Source organism: Hoplias malabaricus, chromosome 1, assembly GCF_029633855.1.
Source record: "Hoplias malabaricus isolate fHopMal1 chromosome 1, fHopMal1.hap1, whole genome shotgun sequence".
Taxonomy (NCBI): Eukaryota; Metazoa; Chordata; class Actinopteri; order Characiformes; family Erythrinidae; genus Hoplias; species Hoplias malabaricus.
In genome coordinates this window covers 47,345,533-47,362,301 of record NC_089800.1, presented here as the reverse complement: position 1 = coordinate 47,362,301, position 16,769 = coordinate 47,345,533, and the positions used below count along the sequence as shown (strand labels likewise).

Genomic DNA, 16,769 nt, shown 5'->3' with positions numbered 1-16,769 from the left:
CATGAAGTTTTCACAGTTTACATAAAACAAATAGGAAAACTTAAAAAATATGTAGATATAAGATTTTATTAAAGCATGGCATTATATAAATGAGCTCACAATTCTCAGAGCTGCTATTTACAACTTATTTATGGGCCAAGATGATGGAAAACAAAAATGTATATATTCTGAGAATAAAAAGTCAGAAAGATCAGGGATCAGAGATTCAACAAAGACTCAAAAGATAACACTGATGGGGCTGCAAGAGGGTCCACTGCAGAAAGCAGCCATTGCATAAAGGATAAGCACTAATTAGCAGTTTTTGAAAAAAGGCTGTTGCAGTCTTCCTACTCTCCTCCAAAATATCTGGTATTCTTCCCCCTCCACCCTGATTTCAGGACCATGAAATAAATCTGAATTACACTCTGCAACTGTATGGGCCCCAGGAGAATAAATGCCACATTATACCTATGTGGTATATTCAAAGTATTCTATAGTGGGGATACAGGAGCTGATATCTGTACAACACTGTTCTTCTATATTTGCATCCTTTTTGTTAAGTCGCAGTCACACAGCTCCAGGGACCTAGAAGTTGTGGGTTCAAGTCCCGAATTAGAGATTCACATAAGAATTTGTGATTCAAAACTAATCATTCAGCAGAAGTATCCAAACTAAATAATAATGTTTCCACAAACTTATAAAATGTACTTATGACAGAGGGCACAGTGTATCATCTGATCCTACTAACAGTAGCATGGGTTAGTTATAATTTGCTACTATGTAAGGTTGGTACAAGAAAAAGGGGTAATGTATGAAACTGTTATTCAGTGTCTCAGCTTAGCAGAGCAATTTTCTCAAAAACAGTTGCATAACTGCAGTCCAAACATATGCTGATTTACCATTTTATATCTTTTAGATCTATATATTGTGGGAGCAAAATATTAAACACACTAGTTTTCTCCCAGTTAAAATATTTATCATTTTTAAGGATTCTCATGTTAAACTCATGTTGGGTTTTTTGTGTAAACAAATTAAAGAAAAAATAGAAAACAATCAGCAAAACAGATTTACTTCTAACATCAATTAAACTAAAACAAATTGTTAGTTAAAATGTTCATGAATCCAAAATACCACTGTTATACAATAGCTATTTTTGGTTTAAATGTAATTGTCTTCATTAAAAATTTCTCTATAGACTACAAAGAGTACAGGAAAACATATCCTTGACTGATGTTGGTATTTACTGATGTCTATGCCCTGGGCACAGCGTAGCACTCATAGGAACGAGGGATACGTCCAAAGCTGCAGATTTCAGGAGTAATATCAAGCTCCTCCGGAGGCACAGTGGCTCTGAATGTGAAGTACTGGAGAAGAGAAGTGAAGAAAAGGAAGAGCTCCACTCGAGCCATAGCTTCACCCAGGCACGCTCGCTTTCCTACACAATACACACATACATTGTGTATTCATTTAGTGCATAAAACCTATATAATATATAAAATTATTTATTACATTTTTTTTTTACTAAACAACTGATCCAAAAGATAAATGTCTTTGTTGAAAACGTATGCAAACCTCTGGTTCCTTAACTGGTGTGACAATCTCCCTCCCCATAACAGCAATGCTTTCCACTTAGTTTTACTGTAAGTGTTAAGAGAGATTGACTTGAGAGGAATTATCATTCAATTAATTTTAACCAACTTGTTTGTGGGCTGTCTTTCAAGTTTGGGAAAGTCTGATTTTGGCCACCAATTTCATTTTTGACAGATCAGGCCACATAACATTTTTGTAGTAGTCCTCTGGCTCTACCAGCCAACCTGCAGAAAACCTTAAACAATCAGGACTGTTTTTCCTGGAGAGTAGTAGCTTTCACCCTGATACTATAGTATATGCACCACTGATTTGCCTGATGGGTTCTCAAACATAGACATTAAACAGTGCAAGAGTTTAGAGCCTATGGCAGGTTTTTTTGTGATCTTTTACTATTTAAATCTCTTGCTTTTCTAGTGACTTTTTTGGACAGCCTCTGCTGGGGAGGATAAAATGGTCTTGAATTATCTTGTATTTGCTTGACAGTATTCTCATAAATTGCTTTGTAGCCTGTTTAGCATGGTTACTCACACTTGATTATCCTATATTTAATAATGCTCTATATGAAACATACAGCTTTATAGGTTCATTTATTTCTTACAAAAACATTAAATATTGGATAAAATAATTGTAAGATTTTTGTATTTACCATTTTAAGTCTGTGAAGAATCAGATGTGTTTGATTCAGAAAAACAAGTATCTAAGGATGGATAGCACATCATAATCTTATTTTCTTACATGAATTTCAGTGGTTAGCGCTTGATGCCACGTTCTCCTGAATTCCAGACGACACTAAAAAATTACCCTGATGTTGAAAACGCATCCATTAATGTGTCTTTGTTAAAATCCCACTTATTAAACAAGGCAAGCCTAGTTTTGATGGACCACCATGGGCTGCAATGTATTTTTCACAAAAACCTCAACATTTCAGTGTTTCATTGTGTTGACTTTAAACATACATAATTTTTCAGAATTCCTTAGGAGTAGTTTTAATTGGTGTCTAATGTCTGGTATCACATAAAATGCAACCTCTATTAGGTTGTATGCAACATTTTGTGTGACTCTATGTAATAAAGGATGCAAGGATTTCCCCCAGACCCAGAAAAGCTAAATCATAGCTTTAAATAACAGTGGCAAATAAATAGTGTATTTTTTATATCATTTTACATTATAGCAGTATATACACAAGACTGTATTATTACATTTTTTCAGAACTTATATCTCAAAATCCTTTCTACTCACTATGAAGTGCACCAAAGCATTGTGCACATGTGGCTAAAACGCAAATGGATATTTGTTAGATGTTTAGGTGCAGAAGCCAGGATTTTTAAAATGTTATTTAATGCAGTATATTGGTGAAACAGCCAATTACAATGGTGTCCAAGACACGAATCTTGCACTCATGACTCATGCAAATAATCACAATCACACAATTTATTAGTAACATGCCTAACTACTACCAATATTTGTTACGGGACATGGGGGGGGGTGTACCCAAGTGCAGAGCTCATGTTTTGTTTATGTTATTTGTTAGCGTTATTGCCCTTCTCTTCAAGGAGAAAATAAATAAATAAATAAGTGTGATTATGTGCAAGTTGGATAGGTTTTAAACAAACAACCTTGGATATAACAGAGCTGTGTCTTACCACTGCACTATTGGGTTGCTGTAAAAGGGTGGAAAAACAAACCACAAGAAGTGATGGGGAAAAAAGTTGGGAAAAACAAATGTTGACGCTGAAAATCAGTGTTCTCAGACAAAAGGACCTGGATAAGAAAACAACTCTACCCTCACACTTTCATTATCTTTAACCACTTATCCAGTTCAGGGTCACGGTGGGTCCAGAGCCTACCTGCAATCATTGGGCGCAAGGCAGGAATACACCCTGGAGGGGGTGCCAGTCCTTCACAGGGCAACACACACACTTTTGAGTCACCAATCCACCTACCAATGTGTGTTTTTGGACTGTAGGAGGAAATCGGAGCACCTGGAGGAAACCCACGCAGACACAGGGAGAACACACCAACTCCTCACAGACAGTCACCCGGAGCGGGAATAGAACCCACAACCTCCAGGTCTCTGGAGCTGTGTGACTGCGACACTACCTGCTGCACCACCGTGCTCTACCCTCACACTTGAGGAGAAAAATCACTCTGAAGAAAAAAAATGAAAATTAAATCAGTGCTAGTGAATACTATTGCACTGATATTGAACAAAGAATGTGAGCTGCACAAAATGTGCAACTCAACGTCTCTCTTCGGCTTGAATTTAGTTTCTCTCTCTCTCTCACACACACACACACACACACACACACACACACACACACACACACACACACACACACACACACACACACACACACGCACACACGCACACACGCACACACACACACGCACGCACACACGCACACACACACACGCACGCACACACACACGCACACGCACACACCTCTACAAAGGCTTAACACTGAGCTGGTGTTTGGCTGAGCTTATATGCAGGACCCAACATGTGTGATCAGTCAGCACTGATTAGTACTGGGGCTTCTGGAACTTGGAGTCCAGGCAGCTGGTCACACCAGCTCTCCTAGTAGTGCGAGTGGGCCCCCTGCTGGCGACTGGCGGTGTGGTCTGACCTCTTACAGATATTGCTCAGGTTAAAATGACAAAATCTGCCTCCCTAGAAGTTCTGAGTAAAGCTGTACCTTGCCCCACTGCCAGAGCTCCCAAACTTTATCTGCAAAGCCAAACTTTTTTTAGATGGCAATATTTTCGAGTTTCTGGACTCTCCATAATCCATTCTATCCCCTTCACCGCTGTAATCAGAACATCATAGTCTGTGAATGGCCATTTAATCCATGGCAACGAGACAAGACACCAGAGTTTTAGCTTTCTAGCAGGAAATACAATGATATTTATTAACCTTCACCAACTCTTTCTTCAATCCCACAACTTGCCCTCTATCACTCAGTGCTGCTGTATATCCTCTACTTACTTGTTTTAAAGATACAATGTATCAAAACAAATCATCGAATCAAATCTAAATTAATTTATATTATGCTTTTTACAACAGTTGGCAATGTATTGTTTCCTTCTTCAACAAAAATGTTTCCTGCACTGGCTTTCTCTTCATGACTGACAAACTTCTAGACTTTAACCTTCACCCTTGCCCACCTAAGGTTGTCACTGTAGTAGTTTGATAGGTGGCCACTGGCCAGATAAGTTCCTTGCACATATGCGTTTCTGTGCATGGTACATTTTATATATGTATAATTGACAACTGACCTGAATTTTAGACTCTAATTAATTGAGTGTCAGCTTGAGCCATCAGACTGTGGATTGTAAGAGCATACAAGTTTCTGGAGTGAGACAGAGCTTGAGAGATAAAGGATTAAGCCAACCATGATGTTGAGGAAGATATCATTCTTTTCCTGCAAATGGTTCCTTTCTCTTTATGACTTGGCCTACCCTCTGTATAAATGTGGGTGAATTGGCTGGCGCCCCGCCATTTGGCTTCAACTTGAAAATCAATGCCTAATCCTTGAATCCAGCATTCCTAGTACTTCCAGGTTGTACATTTTTTCTACATTTTAACTCACCCATTCCAAATGCAACAAATGCATTACTCTTCACAAATTGTCCTTTTTCATCCAGGAAGTTCTCTGGGTCAAAATGATCTGGGTTTTTCCACAGTTTGGGGTCAGTAAGCACAGAAGATAGCAAAGGAAGAACTGTGGTTCCCTGAAAAACAGCACAATGTTTGCAGTTAAGGCAATGGATGAAGTTTGCCAGATGCTCTTCATGAACTAGTATTAAATACGCTGTATGCAGCATGTTGCATAAGCCATGGTACCTTGGGAATTAAATAGTTGTTAAACTCTGTGTCACAGAGTGTTTTATGTGGAACTGCGGTAGGGGTGAGGTCCATGCTGCGCTGAATCTCATGGATAACTGCATCTGTGTAGGGCATGTTCTGTCTATCTGCAATGGAGGGACACCTATCTGACCCCACCACCTCATCAATCTCCTTCTGGACTCGTTCTTCGGGAATTACAGAAAAACATTAAAACATAACATATATAATCAAGATGTAAAATAAAGTATTACAGTTTTTACAGGGGCATTAAAACAAAAAAATCTCTCAGAATCCATGTTAACAGCAGATTTCTCTTTCTGCAAAAGAATAGCAGTAAATACAACACAACGTGTTAGTGAAATTTATATGGAGTGACACTCCAGGATCAAATGAGGAGGGGGAGTTCAGCAAGGCTTAAAAAAAATGTCATCAGCTGATGCTGCCAATTTTGTGAGGAGCTTGTTAAAAAATGTTGCATGGTCACAGATCAATTAAATAGAATTGAAATAGAAATAGAAATAAAAAAATAGAAAATTTTAATTGTCCAACACCTTGGACATCTGGATGTTTCATCATGAGCAGAAGGCTGTGTCTGATGGTGGAGGAGGTGGTCTCAGTGCCAGCACTAAGGAGGTTCCACAAAGTACTCAGCAAATTGTTGAAATTAAATTCATTATTAGGATTGTGTTTCTCCTGTAGAACAGAGAAACCCATAGTCATTTTCTGCTAGTGAGAAACAACAGTAATATCTCAGTCATGCATTATAATCTTGAAATAGACATCTTTACTTGAAATATATCATCTTAAAACGGAATAAAAGGTATCAGAAAGTGTTAACTTTTTCCATAATGTACAGTAATATGCAGGGCTTTTAGGCACCAGAGATTATGAGATTTAAAAAGCTATTTTTCTGAGTAGTAAGTGTTTATTTGGTAAAAACAACAACAACAAACAAACAACAAAGAAAAACCCAACATTAGAATAAAACCATATATCTGATTGAACAAGCACATAAACATATTGTTATTGCATGCTTATTCCAGTTAATGCATATTGGAACATTGTTTGAAAGACCACAGAAACACATTCGTAACTCGAATTGATTAGTTTTGTAGCACTTTCGGTAATGCAGAGAGAGAGAGAGAGAGAGAGAGAGAAAGCCTAGCATACCAGACTGAGACAGTTTGTTTTTCTATTCATTTACAGACACAGGTGTCGTAAACACATTGAGCATGCAAAAAAATGGGGAGCTAGCAAATGATTATAATTGTGAACTTATACAAATAGGGAGAGCACTTAACCTCTTCCATTTGTTTAAGGAAGGCTTCAATGAAGTCCTGTGGTGGTAAAGAAGGGTCCAGAGTCTTCATCCGTGCCTCTGCCTCAAGTTTAAGAAAATCTTTGACCTTCTCCACAGTCACAAACATTTTTTGGAGCTCTCCAGATAACAGGCCAACAATTCTGGGGAAAATATTATAGGCCTGTAAAAAAAAGACCCTTTGAACTTAGTTCACAGAGGGTGAAAAGCAGTACAAATATTTGTATTGTAGCATTTCCTAACATGACACTAACGCAGGCTTTGAAATTCCCCTTAACATATTATCTTCTACTATGCCTTGCATTTACAGCACTTACTAGTACAAGGGTAGACAGCATGACACAGAAAAACTGGTATAAATATAACTAATGCAATATAACACACCAAAACACAAAAAAATAACAAAAAGAGAGAGGGTGTGGTGCATCCTGGAAAATAAAATGTCACCCACTGCCCAGACTCCTTCATTACTTTAATCCTATCTGTAAAACTAATGTGACAAGTGCTTTCCAAGAGCTCAAAAACATACTAAATCAAGAAATATAAATAAATTCTGCAGGCTAAATATTGCATTCAAAGTGAAATAATAGAACAACAATCAAAACATAAAAAGTCAGCAAAATCACACACTAGTTGATCAGGAATGAACTCACATATGGTACAGGAATGTATTACCTGTCCAAGAGGACTGTTCAGAACCCCGAAGTAGGCATTAACAGCATTTACCAAGAGCTTGAAATGTGCGTCACTGGATTTAAATCTTTGGCCAAGTATAAGTGAACAGATCACATTGCAGACTGATTGAGTTATCATCTCTCTGGGATTAAAAGCAGAGTCTGTAGGTGGAAAAAAGACAGTTCTGAATTTTACCTTATTACCATTGATATTAATGCGTTTCACTATTGATCAAACATGGAAGTATAAAGGATTACAGTTAACCTTACAGCTGCATTTAGTGGAGAGCCATGAGTCATTCACTCATATTGTGTTATGTGATAGTTATTTACAGTCCACAGAAGTAACACAAAGTTCACAACCAACATGTTTAATCATACACGAACAAACACAAAGGGGTTATAGAAGAAACTTGTAACATGAGAAAAGGGAATATAACGCTGGGTGCAAGGAACAAGAGAAAAGGAGGTGTAGGCAAATGCTGAGAAAGTTGAAATCAAAACACAAAAAAATGAAAACACAAAGGTAAGTAAAGACAAAAACCTGAACACAACAGAGACAGAACACAGTAGACACGCAAAGAATACCAACACTTGAATAGGGAACAAGGCTTTAAAACATACAGGTAAGTGAGCAACACGTGTGGGGGGGCATGGCTAGAAGGGAAACAGAAAAGCCCAGTTGAAGCAAAGAACTGCTTATCCAGTTCAGGGTTGCGGTGGGTCCGGAGCCTACCCAGAATCACTGGGCGCAAGGCAGGAACACACCCTGGAGGGGGCGCCAGTCCTTCACCACACACTCACACATTCACAACTATGGACACTGAGTCACCAATCCACCTACCAACATGTGTTTTTGCACCATGGGAGCAGAACACACCAAACTCCTCGCAGACAGTCACCTGGAGCAGGTCACAGGGACGCTGCCCCGAAAGCAAACACGTTTTCTGTTACTGCTCAAATAGTGAGCACTGTAAACACAAAGAGAAAATATTTTCTAAATTCTGCACATAATAATGGCTATATTGTTGTACCTCCAAAAGTCCTGAAAGACTGCACCAGAATATTTGCCTCTTCCTTCACTTTATCCTCAATGCTTCGTCGACCCATGCCGAAGTTCTTCATCGTCATGAGACTGAACCTTCTTAGCTGCTTCCACTTGTCTCCACTGCTGACCAAAATACCTGCATGGCAGAGAAAAAAAAATCCAGAGCAGGGTACATTTATTACTTTGACCAAAATGTACTAATAAATATATTGATAAAAACATGTAATTTAATCAAACCCTTGAATAACTTCATAGGGTTTAAATAACTGTTAAATTTTGCTTCTATGTAGAAATAACACCTTCCAGATGTTTATTAACTCATGAACTCACCATATCCATTAGTAACCTTAAGTAAAAGGGGATAGGTTCCTCTGCCACTGAACTCTTCACCAAGGCCAAGCATGGAGTCCTTCAAGGCTTGATAACCAGAGATCACCACAACCGGTGTGTTGGCAAACCAGAGGGTGAAAACGGACCCATAAATTTTACTCAGCTAATAAAGGGGTGAGAGTACATAAAATACGAAATCAGTGTTTCTGGACACATTTGTATTTGAATTTAGTGCAGTTAGAACATTTAGTTGTGACATATTAGAGTTATAGTGAAGTAATATGCCAATTGCTACAGTCTGGTTTGTAACAACATGGTTTTCTATGTGACAGACTGGGACTGAGCTCCACTATCAGGCAATCCATGCATCCATTATCTGTAAGCGCTTATCCAATTCAGGGTCACGGTGGGTCCAGAGCCTACCTGGAATCATTGGGCGCAAGGCAGGAATACACCCTGGAGGGGGCGCCAGTCCTTCACAGGACAACACACACACACACATTCACTCACACACTTGGACACTTGAGTCACCAATCCACCTAACAATGTGTGTTTTTGGACCATGAGAGGAAAGTGAAGCACCTGGAGGAAAAACTGGGAGAACACACCAAACTCCTCAGAGAGTCACCCAAAGTGTTGCTCAAACCCCAGGACCCTTTTTTTTGTTTTGTTTTTTGAGACATTTATGTGATATATATTTCTACATTTATGTAATAATAATTTCATAATAATAATTTAGTTACAGAAACCAGTAAAAATGAATTGTTTATTGTATATAATTGTTGAATTGTTTATATATACTTTAATTCACTTATAGCCTAATATTTTGTGCAAGGCTTAGACTGTATGTCATTAATATAAAAGTGCCTGAGAATGATATAAATCTAAATACATTCACAATGTCTTGAAAGTAATTTTTGAAAGTAAGGTTATTGTTTCTTTCTCTATGGAGCTGTGCTTCTCTATGAATACACTTTTGAGTATTGTACAAAACCAGCACCAAGGAAACAAGCCTCGAGGGTATGTACTTTCCAAAACCTACTGGAAAAAAAATCATTGGAACTGCATCAACATGTATGGAGACGTCTTCACCATATAAGCGTCATGTGTATTGTTTTATAAAGCATTTTAGCACATTAAAATAATAATAATAATAATAATAATAATAATAATAAACCGTCATACATGGGTTCGCGTACATATCGAAAGTGTATAAATCAAACAATTAAAATGTATGGGCCATAAATCTGAACCCACCTCGAGGTAATATTTATAAGGCTCCTTTACACGCAGCTGAAGGAAGTTTCCGATCACTGGAGCAGGAGCGGGACCTGGAGGCAGTTTCTCAAACCCCATCCTCCGTCCTTTACCGAGACTCTTCCACAATAAAGACACAACAGCGATGGCCATTACCACAGACCAAATGTTCGTTAGGACAACTTCCATTTTGTATAAATTGGAAAAATCCTGGTTTATAAAGTGGAAAAAAGAAAAAAGTATCTAAACAAGAAATGTAATTAATTAAGAAAACACTGTAATAAACCCCGTAAAGCTGTACATATACGGAAGAAGTTTCACAGAGGTTGTGGATAATCTGCAACTACGTAATTTATGTGGTTGGAATCAGAGCCGTAGAGGAGTGTTTCAGCGACGTTTATGTCTCGCTGCAGCCTATAGGAAGGCGGAGTTGGACATCCAACCCCGCCCACATCTAACTCCGCCCACGTCTAACTCCGCCCATATCCTTGCCTTCTAATTCTGACGCGTTCAAGAACGTGTTCAAGGGTTGGGTGTCCAACTCCGCCTTCCTTCAGGCTGCAGCGATAGGCTTCTCCCGCCATGCGACCACGTGGTTCATGTGTCCTCTCAGGGCACAGGACTAATGTACATTGGGTGTGGTGTATTTCAGTCACATATTTATTTTCCTCCAAGTGGCTTAAATATTTAATTCTCATTATTTAAAAATGTGAAGAACAAGCAGCAACAATAACTTAAAGTTAGTAAAACACATTTAATATTGAATAGGTTTCTAAAAGTATAGGTATTGATCTTTCTGCTTATTTTCTAATTAAATTACACCCTGCGCTGCATAAATCTGATTTAATGATAAACCACAGGAATTATCCACTAGTGCACACTGCACACCCTTAAATATTTTGTGCACCCTTCGGTGTATTCTGACCTGTTTTAACCCCCTTATAAAAAGAATTCGGTGTAATAGGGAAGGTTCCACAAAAAGGGCCAGAAGGTCCATAATCATCTGCTATGTTAAATCCTGGTTTTCTAGGTTCAGTTTATATTTTAACTATAAAGGTGTCTACTGTGGTTAAACAACACCAGAGTTCTGGGCCATTATATAAAACAAAATAAAACAAGAATCTCGGATTTGTTTATTTTCTTAAACCATTATTTAAAAGAACACTATATTTACCTAAAAATTACAGCTTCAAAATGATTGTGATGCTCTTCCAACCTGTAATAGGAAGAATATGCCTCTCTCATTGCTCTCCAGTGGCTGCTTCTCTAAAAACTACACTATGCAGTTACCTTGAATTGAATTGCAATTAAACTGCAGTATATTACAGTATAATGCAGTTTCAGTGAAGTATCTGAATGTGTGAACATTCAATCACAACTATAGTTTTCTATTTGCCTGTGGAACTGTCATTACTAAAACTGCAGTTTAGTGTTTTGCTTATATTCACACAACAGAAATCCCAATAGTAGATCTTTCATCTTTTCAAAAATATTTGTACTCATTGACTTTCTATCTTTTAACATATTGATTAACAGAGTACTGTGTTAACAAATTAATTTGTTATTGAGAATTCTGGAAAGTACACTTTTGATACCAGTCTTTAACATTTATCTGTGTGCCTGTGAAAATTTTCAGCAATCTATCCTTGTATCCTTCAATACTAAATACAATGAAATGTATCAAAAGTGTACTTTCCAGAATTCTCAGTAACAAATTAATTTGTTAACACAGTACTCTGTTAATCAATATGTTAAAAGATAGAAAGTCAATGAGTACAAAGGGGCTTGCCTCCTAACACTCTCAGCAAGGTGGGTGAAAGAGTGCTTGGGCAAGACTTCCACACCTGTGCATAGGGATTGAGGAAAGAGGGAAAAGGTACAAGGGTAGGTTAAGCATAGCATAGCAATTGATCAAAAATGAAACCTGCATTTATTGGTCACTGTACTAAATACAATGAAATGTGTCTTCTACATTTAATCTATGGCCAAGAACACACACAGTAATGGCACCTGTTCCTCCACTGTCCCCAATTTTCCTGCCCATTACTGGGATTGAACTGGCTACCTTCCAATCCCAACCTTGCTTCTATAATCATTAGGCCAAGGCTGCCACCACATTTGTAAAGCATATACAATCTGTGTCTAAGAAGCTGTGCTATTGTAGCAAGTGCAGAATGAGGCCTTGAGTGCATTGCCATGCTGAAATAACCATAGACTTGCCAGGGAAAAATGCAACTTTTTAGCATGTTCTGCTAAAAGACGGTGCTCCTTTAAAAATACAATATTCACTTCCAAATCAGTGGAAACTTCTCACATATGTGAGAAACAACTGATGCACCACCCCTCCCCCTATCACTGATAACAGTCTGGACTATCTCTTCCAACCTGTAATAGGAAGAATATGCCTCTCTCATTGCTCTCCGGAGCTGCTTCTCTAAAAACTACACTCTTCAGTTACCTTTAAATAAATTGCAATTAAACTGCAGTATATTACAGTATAACACAGTTTCAGTGAAGTACCTGGTGGCTTGAAAAGTTGAATCTTATAAGGGACTTCTTCTCTACCATACAAAGATTCTGTGAGAAGTACAAACTCGTACAAAAAAAAGTGCCATATGAGCCTTTTCAATATTTACATGTGGAATGTTTGTGCTAGTTAACAAATAAATAGCATACACAAATAGCATCCAGTGTTTTAATTTCACATTTGGGATCAATCCAGCAAGAATAAAAGAAGAAATTAAAAAGAAAGTTCTCCACTCTCTCCCTTTCCATGTTTGCCATTCCCTGACAGATCGAGGCAGTCTGGTTATGTCTCAAGGAGGACGCACTGATTTTAAGTGAGTATCTAATTTTTTGCTGACACTTCAGGCATTTTAGTTTTTTGTTGCCAATTTGTTAACAACCCACAGGCCAGATATGTGACAAACTATGGCAAGAAGAACGCAATGTAAGTGTTATGGGACAAAACATATCAAATCTTAGTAACATTGTCAGAAGACTTGGACCTTTAACTCCATTGACAGGGTTATTCATCGTGGGTAGTTCAGCAATCAAGTTTTCTGAAATTAGAAATAGTTAGCGAGTGGATAGACCCTAGCATATCTCTCATCTTTTTCCTCACCTAATTTCTGCACAATGGGTTCTTCAAGCTGAAAACGTTTTTATAATACTGCCAATGTTATCACTAAACATTTTTAGAATGTTCTTAGAGAATATTGCCTTTAAACATTTTTTGTTCTGGGACATAAAAAAACAACAACAAAAAAACTTTTGTTACCACCAAAATATTTAAAAATATATTTTAGAGAACATTATCCTACACACTTAAAATGATTTGGTCTATATAGAACCCTGAACAACCTTGAAGAACCTTTTGCATGATTAAAGAGTTCTTTCCATTATGAAGGGGTTCTTCAGGTTGATGGAGAATATGCTACAGATGGTTCTATATGCCACCATTTAGAAAATGATTCTATATGGCACCAAAAAATGGTTCTTCTATTGTAACAAACCTGACATTCTAGCAAGTGTTCAGGGTTCAATATAGAAGTGTTTCCTTTAGTAAAGAACTCTTGTAGAAGCATAATCTTTGAGTGTGTACCCTTAAGAAAATTCTGGGAAATGAAACAAAAAACAAACAAACAAAATAAAACCCTTTACATTACAGCAAACCATTAAAAGGTAATGTTCTCAAAACACTTTAAGGGCAAATAATGTCCAGCTGTAGATTTAATGCTGTTTAGTATCTTCTTGGGTAAGAACAGCTCTAAACCAGATATTTCTGATTATCTTCATTTTGAGATTGATTTACAGATCGACTAAAAGTCAGTAGTTGCAGATTAACAAAGTGCACCTGTAAGTTACAGATTATGTGGACAATGAATATAGACGCAAGGAGGTGATTTTAATGTTTTTGCTCATTTGCTTCACTGATGCTCTTGTGGATGATTGACAACAAACACACACATAAAATCCAATACAATGAAATCGTCCTAGAGTAGAAGCTGCTATTGCAACTGAAAAAAAACCTCCCCTATTTTCCATACAGAGAATGCAGGAGACTGATACGAGGAATAAGTCCAAAGCTGCAGACTGCAGGAGTAATGTCAAATTCCTCAGGAGGCATGGTGGCTCTGAATTTAAAGTGCTGAAGAAGAGAAGTGAAGAAGAGGAAGAGCTCCCCTCGAGCCGAAGCTTTACCCAGGCACGCTCGCTTTCCTACACACACACACACAGCAAAGTGCCTTTAAAGAGTAAAAAGTGCTTTAAACTGAGCTGTAAGCCTGTTCAAACAATGTTTTAAGTCTTGATTTAAAAGTGTCTAAAGTTGGGGCTCTTCTAATGTTCTCAGTCGGCTGGTTCCATTTAAGAGCAGCATAGGAGCTAAACGTTGGCTCTCCATGTTTAGTTTTGGCCTGAGGCAGGACTAACTGAGTAGTTCCTGAAAATCTGAGAGCTCTGCTCGGCTCATATCTCTATAGCAGATCTGATAAATACGCTGGTCCTGCACTATTTAGACATTTATAGACCAGTGATATATCATTAATGACCTTAATTAGAACAGTCTCCGTGCTGTGATTAGTACGAAACCCAGACTGGAATATGTCTAGGCTGCTGTTTATGGACAAGCTAGTGATTTGCCTGAAAATTTTCTCAATGACTTTGCAAATGAATGGTTAATTAGAAAATGGTCTGTAAATCCCCCGACACAAGTGAAGTGTTTACAATGCAGAGTATGTCTGGTGCTATAGTGTGAAACACATTCTTTAAAAATGTAGTTAGTAGTGTGTCAAAACTGCAAGTGGATGGTGTGAGATGACTAACTGTATCAATTAAAATTTCATTATTAACAGTACTGAACTCTGACATTTTAACCAAAATATCTTTATAAGGTGATGAAGAGGGTACAGACTCATTGTTGAATAACGATGTACTAATCACTTGTTTGATGTTCTGGATTTTAGTGTCAAAAAAAAAAAGGATACAAACTCATTACATCTTTCAGTTGATAATAATTCAGGGGCCATTTGTGTGGGTGAGATTGTAAGTCTGTCAACCACAGCGAAGAGGATTTTGCTGTTGTTAAAAAAAGTAGGATTGTTGTGTTTAGCACATTATCACGTTGTATTCACGTAGCCCATCTTTGAAGATTTCTTTGTGAATATGAAGGCTGGTTTTATACCATCTGCATTCTGCTTTGAGACATTCCCTCTTTTGGATTTGAACAACAGAAACATTTCTCCAAGTTTCTTTCTCATTGTGTGATGTAGCCTTCACTTTAACTGGCACAATCTCAACCATAAAACTGATTCTTTTTTAGATAAAGTTATCCAGGAGCTCATCAAGAGAGTTGTATTGGAAAATCCCTTTCCAAAACTATCCTTCTTTGTAGAGGTCTGTAACAATTCTGACAAAAAAAAAATATATGAGGCATTATCCTGGTTGTTGGAACTGTCCTGGTTCCTAAAACTATCACAATACTTTAAAAAGTATCAAAATCAAAAATAAAAATATCCAGTTGTGGCCTTGTAGTGTTGCTGACTTGTGTATATTTAAAAAAAAAAACTATCTCAGAAAAAACAAGAAGCTTTTGAAAATAAAGCAAAGAAATAAAAGATTGCAGATCTAAGCAGCAAAGTGTCTGGACAGCAAGGAGCTGCTTGAGACTCTTGTGACTTGACTCTACTGGTGTTGCTGTCTCCCAGTTGGTGTTGGATGTGAACTGATAGTCTTGATGATCCATCTCACTTTCTGGCTCCTTTAGTTCCTCTGATGTTGCTGACATACAAGTCACTCATCTCCTTGGGTTCCAGCTTGTCTCCAAGGCGCTGCATTTTCTGATAAAAGATGGTGCTCCCACTTCCTCTCCACTAGTTGAAGTATGGTGTATTGATTTTCTCCTCATCAGCTTTTATGAGGAAAACCTCCAGTGTCAGTTCACACTGGGTTTGCACTTCTAAGCTGTGGTAGATGTCATATGATGTTTAACTCAGACTAGCACATCTAGCCACTTGCCTTTACCACTTTTCCAATAGTTGCTCCTTCACTGGTGGAACTGGGGTCTGGCTGAACCACTGCTGGAGCACTGTCAGTTAATACATAATACAAAACAACAACAAAAAACAATAATAAAAAAGTATTTCTTTCTTTGATGGGAACTAATCTGCATTGTTTTGCCTCCAAAGTTCCCAACAGGAACAGGAATGGAGCCAAAAGCTCCACACTAATATATTTTTGATTTTCTGTGAGTATAGAATTAAGTACATCACTTCCTTGTTGCAATATTTGTTCTGTTTTGTGCTTCCGTACATTCTTTTTTTATTTTTATCCTAATCCATGTTTGGCAAGATATTACAATTTACAAAGAATTATAGAAACTCCAATTTTCATTTAAAGGGAGGTGGCCAGTGTGAAGAGGCTAGGTTTGAGCTTTATGTGACTAAATTTATTTCAATTGTGTGAAAATAGTCCACCATGTTTGGCTTTATTTGGTTGTAGGTAGCCTCTGGTCCCACCGCAACCCTGAATAGGATCAGGAAATTACTCAAATTAATGAATGCATGAATAAATGTTAACCATTCACGTACTGTGGGGGAAACTTTAAAATATGTAGATATATAAATGTTTTACATTTGCCTTATCCTTCCTCTGCTCTAAATGACAGTATAAAGTTTGTCATCTTTATTTGTAAAAGCACATTTTGACTTCTGTAATTATTTAAGT

General features: G+C 37.6%; 1 protein-coding gene across 1 annotated transcript; it reads right to left on the bottom strand.

Moving 5' to 3' along the window:
* Positions 1-57: 57 nt before the first annotated feature.
* LOC136705222 (cytochrome P450 2M1-like) lies at positions 58-10,376 on the bottom strand. The gene is made up of 9 exons (XM_066678589.1): positions 10,044-10,376; positions 8,787-8,949; positions 8,443-8,592; positions 7,410-7,570; positions 6,718-6,897; positions 5,968-6,109; positions 5,414-5,601; positions 5,160-5,301; positions 58-1,414 (listed from the first exon to the last, which is right to left on the bottom strand). The coding sequence occupies exons 1-9, from the start codon at positions 10,230-10,232 to the stop codon at positions 1,230-1,232; spliced, it is 1,500 nt and encodes a 499-aa protein (XP_066534686.1). The 5' UTR covers positions 10,233-10,376; the 3' UTR covers positions 58-1,229.
* Between the last annotated feature and the right edge of the window lie 6,393 nt (positions 10,377-16,769).